This window comes from Passer domesticus, chromosome Z, assembly GCF_036417665.1.
Source record: "Passer domesticus isolate bPasDom1 chromosome Z, bPasDom1.hap1, whole genome shotgun sequence".
In the NCBI taxonomy this organism is placed as follows: Eukaryota; Metazoa; Chordata; class Aves; order Passeriformes; family Passeridae; genus Passer; species Passer domesticus.
This window is the reverse complement of record NC_087512.1, coordinates 101,913-114,634: the sequence shown is the minus strand read 5'-3', so window position 1 is coordinate 114,634 and position 12,722 is coordinate 101,913. Positions and strand designations below refer to the sequence as shown.

General features: G+C 47.4%; 1 protein-coding gene across 18 annotated transcripts in view; it reads left to right on the top strand.

The window, feature by feature from the left end:
• Window positions 1-138: 138 nt before the first annotated feature.
• Window positions 139-12,722, top strand: part of LOC135291145 (transcription factor 4-like) — a 111,393-nt gene continuing 98,809 nt past the window's right edge. For 3 of the 18 annotated variants that reach the window (XM_064405154.1, XM_064405158.1, XM_064405157.1), the window contains exons 1-3: window positions 140-795; window positions 2,587-2,678; window positions 4,219-4,291. In XM_064405154.1, coding sequence (XP_064261224.1) covers window positions 2,607-2,678; window positions 4,219-4,291 — 145 coding nt within the window. In that variant the 5' untranslated portion in view covers window positions 140-795; window positions 2,587-2,606. Of the gene's footprint in view, window positions 796-905; window positions 1,486-2,586; window positions 2,679-3,423; window positions 3,650-3,691; window positions 3,930-4,218; window positions 4,292-12,722 lie in introns of those variants that run through there. The other 15 variants (XM_064405145.1, XM_064405150.1, XM_064405142.1 and 12 more) reach the window with 12 other exon arrangements.

Here is a 12,722-nt window from a genome sequence, read left to right as displayed (position 1 = left end):
CGGGGTCCCTCCATCTTGTGAGCCCCGCCGCGCCGTCCCGCCCGCTTCCTCCCTCCCGCCCTCCTCCTCCTCCTCCTCCTCCTCCTCCTCGTCATTGTCTGCGAGCGGCGGCGGCGGCGCTTATAAGGCGGCGGGCATTGCCCGGATGTGAGCGGCGGGCGATGCGGCTGCCCGGGCGGGATGCGATCGGCCGCGGCTCGGCGGGGGAGGCCGCGCTGCTGAGCCGGAGGAGGCGGCGGGCGCTGCTCTAAACTTGGACCAAGTTGGGGAACGGGCGGCCCCGCGCTCCCCCGAGGGGGGAGTCGCCTGGTTTTTTTTCCGGGATTTGGGGTTTTTTGGTTTTGGTGTTTTTTGTTGGTTTTTTTTTGAAGGAAGGACAAGGAGGGGGCAAGTCCCCGAGAGCCGCGGCGCTGAGAGCCCGTCACCATGTGTCTGTAAAAACAATAGGGCAAAAGTTGTCGGACCTTCTTTTTTTTTTTTTCTTTTTCTTTTTTTTTTCTTCCTTGGTTTTGAATTTTTAAATTTTTTAAATCTTAATTTATATATTTTTTTCTTTTGTGGCCGGTGGCCGGGCCCCCCAAATCCCAACAAAGCCAGGTGTAGTGTGCCTGTAAAGCTGTGGAATAACCCGGAGCAGGACTGACACTTTCCCTACTTTTTGGTGGTTTTGGAGGGTCACACACGTGTGAGACAATAAAGCACTTTGGCAGAAGATTCCTCTCTTTTTATTTTGATTATTTTTTTACTTTTTTTCCCCCCCTTGGAATATTGTGAACATATTTGTGGCCATTTAAGGTAAAGTTCCAATTTGCTGTTAGACTAACTTGTCTGTGGTTTTTCTTTTTTTTTTTTTTTTTTGCTTTCATTTTTATTTTTTTGATTGAAATTGTCGATCCCGCTGTGTTATTTAAAAAAAAAAAGAAAGCAAAGAAAGTGCAAGTTCCGGGCTGTGTGAATCTATACATTGTATGTACATTGCCTAGCTACGATGTGACTACACGTGTGGGAGATACACCAAGGTGCGGGCTCGCCGCTTCATTTCCTCCCGGAAAATGAACTCTTTGCAGCTCATTTTCCTGCCGTCCGGCCTGCCAGAGGAAAATACGCAATAAAAGTGGCGGAGGGGATGAGGGAAGCAGGAAGGGCGAGGGGGAGTGGGCTGGCAGCATCCCCACAAAACTTGCGCGGAAATCCGAGGGGCCGCTCCGCAAACTTTGCAGCGATGCTCCGCCAAGAGTACGCCAACAAAACAAAGCGCTTTATATATTAAAAAAAAAATTAAAAAATATAAAAAAATAATAAAAAAGCGAAAGGAACGTGTAATAATTAAAAAAAAAAAATTGTTCCTTTCGGCCGAGCGGCCGCGTCACGTGCGCCCGCGGCCCCGTATAAACGCGCTTGGCCATGTGTGTGTGAGCCGGGCGAGCCCAAGGTGGAAGCCACGGCACAGTGCGGCGGCGGCCGGGCTCGGAGCTCCATGAGCGGGTACGGAGGCGGCGCCGGGGCTCGGCGGGGCACTGGGCTGGGCTGGGCTCCGCGCCCCTTCCCTCTCCCCCCGGCGCTGCCTCCGCACAGGCCCCGGCCGCTGCCGGCTGCTTGTGGGCCTGAGCTAACCCCCCCAAGTGCTCTCCTCAAATTAGGAATCGGGGTTAATTGTCCCCCGCTGCCCCCCCCCCCCCCCACCCCGGAACCTGCACTTCGCATCTCGCCGTGCCTTTTTTTTAAAATTTTTTTCCTATTTTTTTCCTATTTTTTTTCTATTTTTTCTTTTTTTTTTCTATTTTTTTTCAATATTTTTTCTATTTTTTTTCTATTTTTTTCTAATTTTTAAATTTTTTTTCTATTTTTTTCTATTTTTTTCTATTTTTTTCTATTTTTTTCTATTTTTCCTGTTTTTTCTATTTTTTTCTTTTTTCTATTTTTTCTATTTTTTCCTAAATTTTTTTCTGGTATTTTTTCTATTTTTTCCTATTTTTTTCTATTTTTTCTATTTTTTTCTATCTTTTCTTTTTTTTCTATTTTTGTTCTATTTCTTTCCTATATTTTTTCTATTTTTTCAATTTTTTCCTATTTTTTCCTATTTTTTTCTTTTTTTTTCCTATTTTTTCCTATATTTTTTCTAATTTTTTTTCTATTTATTTTTCCATTTTTTTCCTATTTTTCTGCCTGCGAACGCTACTTTGCATGGAAGAAGGAGAAGGGAAAAAAGTTGGCTGTACTTTCCTCTCTGCGATCCTCATTCATTCCTCGCTGAACCTCCTGTTGCATAGAACGATGCTCCGGGAGCGAGGCTTTGCCTTTTTTATTCCCCTCCGGATCCGGGTTTAGGAGTGGATGTTGCCGCTTTGGCTCGCCTCTTTGGAAATACAATATCGCTTTTTTTTTCCTCTTCTTGTCGTGTTTTTGGCTTTTGTTTTTGGGGTTTTTTTTGGTTTTTTTTTGCTGCCCCTCCATCTTTTTTTTCCCTCCCTTCTTCTTCTTCTCAACCACCCACTCCCCGACCTCCCCCCCCTCGAAAAAGCAAAATCCGACTGCGTTTCCTGCGAGGCTCGGGATTTCTGATTGCGGTTATTTCCATGTTTCTAGGTTTGTGTGATTTTGCTAAAATGCATCACCAACAGCGAATGGCTGCCTTAGGGACGGACAAAGAACTGAGTGATTTACTGGATTTCAGTGCGGTAAGAAACAACGGTGGAAATTAGCAACAGCTGTAAAAAAAAAAAAAAAAAATCTAGCTGCTCTGTTAAAAAAAAAATCCAGCCAAAAAAAAAACCAACCCTAAAGCAACAAAACCAACCCCAAACTGTGCTCTAAGTACATTGGGCAATTTTTAATCAGCAGCTAGAAGCATGGTAAATCTTTTTTTCAGCTTAAAAAAACCAAAACCAAAACCAATCCAAACGGAGCCTTTTTAGTCTGTCTGATTGTGTGTGATGGGAGATGCAGGCGCGTTCGCAGCTTGGTTTCATGTCTCGGACGGCTCAATTCCTTCCTGCCTAAAGAAACTCCCCCAAAACTGACCATTCTCCTCGTTCCAGATCGCACTTTTATCGTGCTCTCGATTTTCAAGCCTCGCTGGCACACCAGCTGATTAATTGCTAATGACTCGCTGATATTCTCCTTTCGCTTCTTCCCTTGTTTCCATTTTGGCACATGGGAAAGTGCAAAGAAATCCACGACTGCCTCAGTTTAAAGTTTGCCCTGAAATCTCCTCCGCCTTCTGCTGGCATTCAAACTGCTCCAACCTTCTCGCCCCCCGCTCCGGCCGGGATTTGGGAATGATTTTCCACGGAAAGAGGGGATTTTTGTCCCCTTGGAGGCCGAGCGTTGCGCCGGACGCGTGCACTTGTCTAGTTTTGTCAGGCTCCCCCTCCCCCTGCATCCCCTTCCTTCCTCCCTCTCCCCATCCCCTCCCTTCCCCCCAACATGTCAGGAATATCTCTCTATCCACTTGGGTCTTGATTTTGGGGGAAAGCTTTTGCTGGGAGAGGCAGCTGTGCTCCCAAAACCCAAGGAGCCCCCCCTTTCCAAGCTCGCTTTTGAGGGATGGCTTGGGGAAGTTTGGCCAGCCATCGCAGCCCCCTCTCTGCTTGTGGCTGCACTTTCCCCATTTGTTCCTTGGCTTTTTGCAGCCTCTGACTCAGGGAAGGTGCGTGTTATCCACCAGACACGTCGGAGAAGGGAGAAACCAATTAGGGTCGAAATAAATGCTGGGAAGAGAGAGAGAGAGAGAGAGAGAGAGAGAGAGGAGTGCGAGAGAGGGAGGGAGAGGGGGCGAGGAGCGAGCCTGGCTTCCAATTGCTCGGTGGGAAGAGACGGAATGAGAATTTAGGGCAGGTGGCACTTTGCGTTATTATTATTTGGGTTCCCACATGCCAGGCAAATCCTGGAGCGGGATGGAAATGGACGTGGCCACGTTGATGACCAAGGTTGCGACCCCAGCCCAACTTTTTGCGCCTTTTGTCGGCGGCGAGAGAGGGGAGCCAGCCCCGGTTTCCCAGGCTGGAGAACCGGAATGCCTCAAAAAAACCTCGGGGCAGGGCAGATTTTTTTGGGAAGCCCGAGCAAAGCGGGATGCTGGTGCCGAGGGGCTGCCTTTGGGGGGGGGAGATGGAACTCCTGAGGAATGTGGCGAGGAACTTTGGACCGCCAGCGGACTCGGGAATTGCTCGCGTTGCGCTCCTAATGCCTCTTTGTTGGTTTTATTTATTTTTTTAGATGTTTTCACCTCCTGTGAGCAGCGGGAAAAATGGACCAACTTCCTTGGCAAGTGGACATTTTACTGGCTCAAGTATGTACCGGTTTTTTTATTAATGTTCCATCCGTGGTGAAAACGTTGGGATTTATTTATCCATTACCTTTGTTGTGGTGCTTTAATCTCTTGTGGGGAGCAGATTCGTTCGGATTGCGGCTGGTTATTCTTACTCTGATTTTTATTATGATTATTATTATTGTTATTTCCACAAGCCTGGGAGGTTTTTAGAGCGTTGCCACGCGTTTGTGATTTTTGAAAAACCCCTGGACTTCTCCTCTGTTTAATCATTGCTTAAAATTGTTCTAGTTTTACAGTAGATTTATCTTTTCCTTTGAGTGATTTGAGCCCTGGAGAATTTTTTATTTCCAATTCCAAAGCCTCTCTTTGTCTGTCGGGGACCATAGTCCAAACCTCTTGTGTGCAAATTAATTTTGTGCGTTAGAATTGAAGCAGAATTGAAGGCTGTTCAATAAATAAAACAAGTACCCGAGAATAAACACCAGGAAAAAAAAAAAACTCTTTAGGATTAGAGATGGCTGTTTGCTGATGGCATTTTTGGGGGGGGGGAATTAAAATATTCAAGTGACTTTCTCTTGCTGCTTATAGCCAGGGCATTTTGTTTGTGAACACGAGAGTGTTTTGGAAGACTTTCCTGAGATTGAGGTGGATCCCCTGCTCCGCGTGGGGATTTTGGGCAAGGCTTCCCTGGAAATCCACAGAGAAACCCCTCCCTGCAGACAGTTCCGTACCTGATATTCCCAGGTTTGCTCAGGTCATCACTCCTCTCTTTATTCAGTATTTATTAATTGCACTGGGATGTCATTGAGGTTTTTATTTCCAGAGCGGGATTTCGGCTTGGGATTTCAGCTCAGTCTTCACCTAAACACTCATTTTGTGCCTTTTATTCTATTTAGGCTTTCAAAACAACAACCTGGGTTTGTTTTATCTTCCTTAAACTTGCTTAAATTGTGAGACAGCAACTTGGAGAATTTTGCTGTTGGCCTGGGATAACTTTCCAGACACGAGCTCTAGGTTTGAATCTTGAAATCCCAGTTTTTTATCCTTTTCTGACATAATTTTTGAGGCGCTGAGGCCGGCTCTAGCATCTCCACTCTATTTGTTTTCACTGCGGAGAGGAGCGCGCAGCGGTTGTGTGCCAGACAAATCAATTTGTCATGCTCGGAGCCCAGTCCATGCAGCATCCACCACCACTTGGGCTGACAGCAAACGACTCCAGAGTTCTATTTAATAATTCCTCCTCAACTTCATCTCCGGAGTCGTTTGGATCGGGAGGACAAATCGGCAGCGATTAAATCGCGGTTCCTTGTCCCGCGAGCCGGAGGAATTTTGAGTAGCAAAAAGGATGATTTAACGAGCTGCAGGAAGTCAGGAATAAAGAGATAAAAACCACTTAAAACAACACCTGAACTCTTGGCACGGCCAGAATTCCCAGAGAATTCCCCGGTGCTGGAGGATGAAGGCAAGGCTTGGCGCAGCGGCGGGCGCCGTGCCTTGCTGGTTGTGTGCACAATGGCACCAAAGGGTGTTTCTGGGAGGGAAAATCCAGGCAATTTCCCACTTGCAGGACCTATTGCTTGCTTATTGCATTATTTTATTGCAAAAAGTTGGGGGTTCATTCCCCCTGGCTGCTCCTGGCAGCGGGGCGGATGCGTGGCCTGAGGATGGAGTTGGTGGCTATTGTTTTCCCGAGGTTTGGGAAATTGGGATTGCAGCTGAGCATACCTGGCTGCTGCTGCTCCAGGAGATGCTTTCCTAAAGGCAGCTCCATGAATAACAGGCTGTTATTGTAATTATGCAGATTGCTAACGGGGAATTGCGGGCTGGATGCTGCTTTTCCTCCTGGAAGTTCTCCCTCTGAAGTTTGAGCTGACCTTTAAATATTCCCCTTTAAAAGCAGATTTATGGAGATTCTCTGCATTAACCCCAAAGTTCTCTTTGCAGAGATTAAAATAAAAAAAACAGGCGCCTCCAAGTAATCCCAAGCAGGGAAGTGAAACTAAGTGGACTTTAGGAAGTGTGGGAATAATTCCTGCTTAAAGTCATCCCCGTGGCTTTTCCCTCAGCTAATCCGTGATGCCGTGTTGTGATTTGCGACGTGCGAGGGGGAAAGAAAGTAAAGCCCCGGTTCCCTTTGAATCTTGAATTCCACAAACATGGCTTCTCCCCATGTTCCAAAGCGAGGGAGAAAGGAATGTAACCTGAGCTCCAGCCGTGACATTCCCAGGGAGCATTTTTCACATGAAAGGCTTTTGTCAGCCCAGGAAAGGACCAGGAGTTTGTGTTTGATGTTTGCAGGTGTTCGGCGCAGGGCACTGGAGCAAGGCTGGAGCCTCTGACCTGCACTGGGAGAACTGGGGGAGAACTGGAGGGATGGGGAAGCCAAACTCCCCTGGAGCTGCCTCCAATTTAGATCGTATTTGGAAAGTGATTTAATAGCTGTTACTTCAGTTGAACAATGCACATTCATCGGGCTGAAGTGGGGGGTTGCTTCTTGATTTTTCCTGCTTTGTTTGCCCCTTTTTTTAGGACAGTTGCCAAAAAAAAATAATTCCATTTTCTCGCGTCTACTGAAATTTTGGGAGGAGTTTGCAATCGCTTCCGTAGTAAATTGATCTGAAATTGATCCTCATTTACGTGTGAGGCACTGTAAAGATGAAGAGATGATTGCTGGGGATCGGGTTTTGAAGCAGCTTTTCCCCCAAGAATTCCCTGGGTCTGTCACATTTGACATATTTCGGTTTTTTATCTGTTCATCAAAGCCCACATCTTCCTGGTTCCGTTCAATTTCTGCTCCTTCTATTTAAAGGCTGGAATTTTACCTCCGTTTGGGAGCATCTGTTCTGGATTGCCCACTCTGTAGCTGTTTCAATAGCGTGTGGGTGGGAGCAGAATCAGAGAAAAGAGGAATTTTTATCATTGGCCCAGAAAAAAGGGAAAAAATCTCCCAATCTTTGCCTGACCAAATCGAGCAAAGTCCCTTTAAAGGATTTAAATCCTCGCTTTTCATTTTGCCATTAGTTTGATTAGGGCTTGGCCTGCATTAGAGCAACAAATTAATACATCTCTAACGAGGGAATCACAAATCCAGCACAGTTCAAATTCCTTGATTTTTCCATTCGGGATGGTCGGTGAGGAAATTATAATGAATATCGTGGAGTTTTTTTAAGGTGCAGTCTGGTTTTGGAGTGTGGTTTATCATGCAGAAATGCCATTCCAAAGGATAAAAAAGAGGGGGGAAAAATCTACAATTGAGATTTTTGAGTAAAAAGGAAGTGGTGATGCTCATAAAGGGGAGTCCCCATTTTCCACAAGGGACAAGGATGCTGGAGTTTGGGTGTTGCCAGGCAGCATCCCAGTGCTCACCAACCTGCCTGGGTCATATTCCTGCTGCCTTTTCCCTTCTCCCCACAATCACCTCCTGTTTGCTGATATTTCCTAATTATGATTAAGGAGACGAGGAATGCTGTTACCTCCCATCCTCGCAGCTATGTTTACTCAGGATCCTCCTCCCATCCCAGCCACTTCCGCGGGGGCAGCGAAAAAACCACGCTCTGGGATTCAGGACTGAGCCGAGGCAGCCCAGAGCACACTTGGAGGAGGAGAGGGATGGAAATGTGCAGAGCAGGAGTGCTGGATGGCACCGGCAGCAGCAGACGGACGCTCCGCGGCCGCGCGCGTTTCGGTCTGGGAGCTGTCGCGGTAATTAACCAGCGAAACCCGGCTCGCTCGTTCCCCTGCCTAACGAAGATGGGGAGTTTTTAGGTGCTTTTTTGTCGTCTTCTTCCCCGTGCTGCCTCGTCAGGGCTCCGGAATATGGTTAATAATTCAGAATTCCCTGAACGGCTGCGCAGCCAAATGTCACTTGCTGTGGGGACACTGCGCCCGTCCTTGCCAAGTTTAGCGGGAATGATGGCTCGCGTTATTCCCTGGATCTGAGGGATCTGGGAACAAAGTGTAGCTGTTAAACCAGGGAACTTCGGCCTGGCTCCGAGTGCCGAGGGGAAAAAAAATAAACCAAACGTGCGAGGTACAATTTGGCTTCTTCCCGTTGGATTTGTACTCGTGCCACTCCCAAATTCATGTGGGTTTTTGTCACAGGCAAAAGTGGCCTGAATTCCCAAGGAACGTGGAATAGCACAAATAATCCTGGCAACAGCAAATTTTCATTTCACTACTCATCGATTTGCCGCTGCGAAAATAAAATTATTTCATTTTTTTTCTCTCCCTCCCATTATTTAAAGAGAATTTGGGCATTATTTGGGTATTTTCCTTATGTAGGGTGTCAAAGGATTTAGGGATTTTGGAAGAAACCGCTTGAAGTTTTTTTTTGTAGGATCAGCAAATCTCTTTGTAGTATAATAACTTAAATAGCACAGGAAGAACTGAACAATGCACATCTAGAATGGAATTAAGTTCTGGAAGTTTATGCTGTTAATTGCTGAAATCTCTCTGGAATCTTGGAGCACTAAAAGCTGTCCTATAAACAGTTTTGCTTTGAGCTTCAAATGATTCCTTTAGCATTTTTTTTTTGCTTTTTTTTTTTTTCCCTTCATCTGCTCTGATAAACAAAGTCATTTTGGAAGCCTTACAGCTCCAACATTTACTCCTCGTGGTAAACTTCTTGGAGCTGGAAATTCGGGGCGCTGCAAATCCCAGGAAAAAAGATTTCAACCAGCTCCGCAATTTTACAACGAGCGGTTATGCTTTAAAGATCCCATCCCAAAATATTCCCGGATACCGGGGTGATGCACATCAGGGAAAAAAAATCTGGGAATGTTCCATGTGATGCAGCACAAGGAATGAATATACATGGGCTGGCGTGTGCCATCTGCCAGTGGCTACTCCGCGGAGTTCCCGCTGCACCGGGAGGGATGACGGCGCTTCATCCCGCTCCCAAGAATTCCATTTTCCCTTTTTTTATCGGGAAAAATCGTCTCCAAATGTCCTCCCGCCCCTCAGTGAGATGTGGAGGGGGCTCGGCTGATTTTTGGTTGGCTGGGTGGTTTCCTCCGTGCCCAAAATTCACCTCCGTGTCCTTCGGAGCTTTCCAGCCTGGAGCTGCGGGCACAGATTCCCTCACCTGCTACACTTTAAATTCTAAATTTTAAATTTTAAATCTTAAATTTTACATTTTAGATTTTAAATTTTCAATTTTCAATTTTAGATTTTAAATTTTATATTTTCAATTTTACATTTTACATTTTTCAATTTTCAATATTATATTTTCAATTTTCAATTTTCAATTTTCAATTTTCAATGTTCATCTCAGAGCTGTTTGCAGGGAAAACTTCCCGCCAAAGCACAAGGTTGGAATGCCCAAATTCTTCATTAATTAAAGAAAAATTTTGGAATTTCTTTGAGGAGAGAGGTTGGAGTGTCCGTTCCTCAAAATGCCAGGCAGATGAGATTCATCCGACCAAATGGACGGAAAAATGGGATAATTTGGGTGGATTTTGGGTGGATTTTGGCTGGTGGCAGTCGCCACATCCTTCAAGACTACTCCTGCTAGTAATGGCGGTAGTAGCTACGTGCCATTGTTGTGTGTGCTGGCGTGGAACCGCGGGATTGGGGACACACACGCACACACACACACGCACACACACGCACACACACACGTGTGTCCTCGTGGTTTGTGTGGCACCGTGTGGTCATCCTGGCATGGAGCAGAGGAGCCTGCCTGCTAGTAACGGCGGTAGTAGCTACGTGCCGTTGTTGTGTGTGCGGCCTGGCCTCTCAGGATTGGGCACACACACACACACACGCGTGTCCTCGTGGTTTGTGTGGCACCGTGTGGTGACCCTGGCACGGAGCAGAGGAGGGGAAGCGGCTCCGGCCGCGGGCAGGTGCCGGGCAGGATGCAGGCGGCGTTCCTGGCAGGATTCCCGGCAGCTCCGGCCCTTGCTGCCCCGTGCCCGGCGTCACAAAGGCAGGGCAGTGCCATGCGTGTGTGTGCGCGTGTGTGTGCCACCCTCGGCAGGCTCTGTCTTTGTCACGTATGTGCGCAACGCCCCGCTTTGTCATGAGGCAGTGTGCTCTGTCACACGTGTGTGTGTGTGGGGCCCTGAGCCACATGCATGTGTCTGTACAGACACCCGCTTTGTGCGTCCCTTTGTCATGTGTGTGCAGCTCTTAGTCACGTGTGCGTTACCTGCTCCGTCCCGTATGTGCGTGTGTATCCTCCGTGCTTTGTGTGTGTCCTCCACACGCTATACATGTGTGTGTGTGTCCTCCACACTCTATACATGTGTGTGTGTGTGTCCTCCACTCTATACATGTGTGTGTGTGTGTGTCCTCCACTCTACACATGTGTGTGTGTGTGTCCTCCACACTCTATACATGTGTGTGTGTGTGTGTCCTCCACTCTATACATGTGTGTGTGTGTCCTCCACTCTATACATGTGTGTGTGTGTCCTCCACACTCTATACATGTGTGTGTGTGTGTGTCCTCCCCACTCTATACATGTGTGTGTGTGTGTCCTCCACACTCTATACGTGTGTGTGTGTGTCCTCCACTCTATACATGTGTGTGTGTCCTCCACTCTATACATGTGTGTGTGTGTCCTCCACACTCTATACATGTGTGTGTGTGTCCTCCACACTCCATACATGTGTGTGTGTGTGTGTCCTCCACTCTATACATGTGTGTGTGTGTCCTCCACTCTATACATGTGTGTGTGTGTCCTCCACACTCTACACATGTGTGTGTCCTCCCCACTCTATACATGTGTGTGTGTCACACTCTATACATGTGTGTGTCCTCCACACTCTATACATGTGTGTGTGTGTGTCCTCCACTCTATACATGTGTGTGTGTGTCCTCCACACTCTATACATGTGTGTGTGTCCTCCCCACTCTATACATGTGTGTGTGTGTCCTCCACTCTATACATGTGTGTGTGTGTCCTCCACACTCTACACGTGTGTGTGTGTGTCCTCCACACTCTACACGTGTGTGTGTGTGTCCTCCACACTCTACACATGTGTGTGTGTCTTCCACACTCTACACATGTGTGTGTGTGTCCTCCACCCTGTGTGTGTCCTCCACACTCTATACATGTGTGTGTGTGTCCTCCACTCTATACATGTGTGTGTCCTCCAAACCCACACATGTATGTGTGTGTCCTCCACACCCCACACACGTGTGTCACCGCGTGATCCCAGCAAAGCACACGTTAACAACCCAAACCAAAACCCTCTGGTGCGTTGGAGATCAGCGTTCGTCGGGCTCCACAAGTGCCCAAGCACAGAAATCCCCGCGTTCACGCTTAGACACGGATGTAATCCCTGAGAAAACGGGGATTTTGTTCTTTTTTCTGCTGGAATATCCGAAAATCAACCGCTTTGCTCCTGAAAACTTGGGATTGTGAGCTTAACGCCCTTCCTTGCCTGTGCATTGAAACGCGCTCGAGCTGTTTGACAAAGACCTGCTCCCAAGCTTTGGGGATATTAAACCCGGCTCAATGAGATTCCCCCCGGAATATCGAGGCTCTAATTGAATCTCGGGGGTTCTGGGCCCGTTCACAAACAGCCTTTGAGTTGTTTTCGTTCCTGACGTCAGCCCAAGGCTTGATTGAATTACGGCCTTGGACTGCGCCAGCACCTGCCGCGGCGAGTCCGGCAGCATTTCCAGGACAAACTTGGTGGCTGGAATACAAACTGCCAAAGCTGCCAACCCCAAATCCCTGAATTCTGCTCTTCCCTCCGCCATGTTTGCGGGATCTGACGGAGGAGAGGCTGAAATCGGGGTTTAACGAAGTTACGCAGAACGGACACGTTTCTTTGGGATTTCGGGAACAAAGACAGGCTGGGGCAGAGTCGGGCGCTGGAATTCCAGGGAATTCCAGTGCCATGGGGCTGCTTGGGTGGATTTTGGGAATGTGTGAGCACGGTCTGTCTCTGCTGAGACTTCCACAGGGCATGGCCTAGTTTTGATCATGTTTAAAGAGAGAAGTGACAGCGGGTATTTTGGGAGAGGAGCAGGCTGCAGCCCCAACATCAGCATGTCCTGGGTTCATCCAGAGTTCTTGCCCTCCTGCTTTTCCTTGGATTTTGCACAAAATGATGCCTTAGGACCCGAGCAAAGCTCGGAGCGTTCTTTATTCCGCGGGGTCGGAGTCGTCAGCGAGCGTCGCCTCGCTCGGGTTCTCTGCCCCTAATCCCTTTGTTGATTTTATACTCTTTGGAAACATCCACTTACTTAGGAAATCCTGGGTCTTGTTGGATAAACAGAGGAAAATTCCCGTTCCTAAAATTAGCTCTTTTGTAAACACCACAAATTAGAGCATTAATTTAGGAACCGTTCACATCACCGAACGGACATCGGGGCTTTTCCCTCTCCTAAACCCTCATTTACATTCCGTAATTTTTTTTTGTTCATATTTATATACCATCTATTTTTTTGTTCCTATTCCATACATTTTCCCAATTTTTGCTGCACGGATTCATT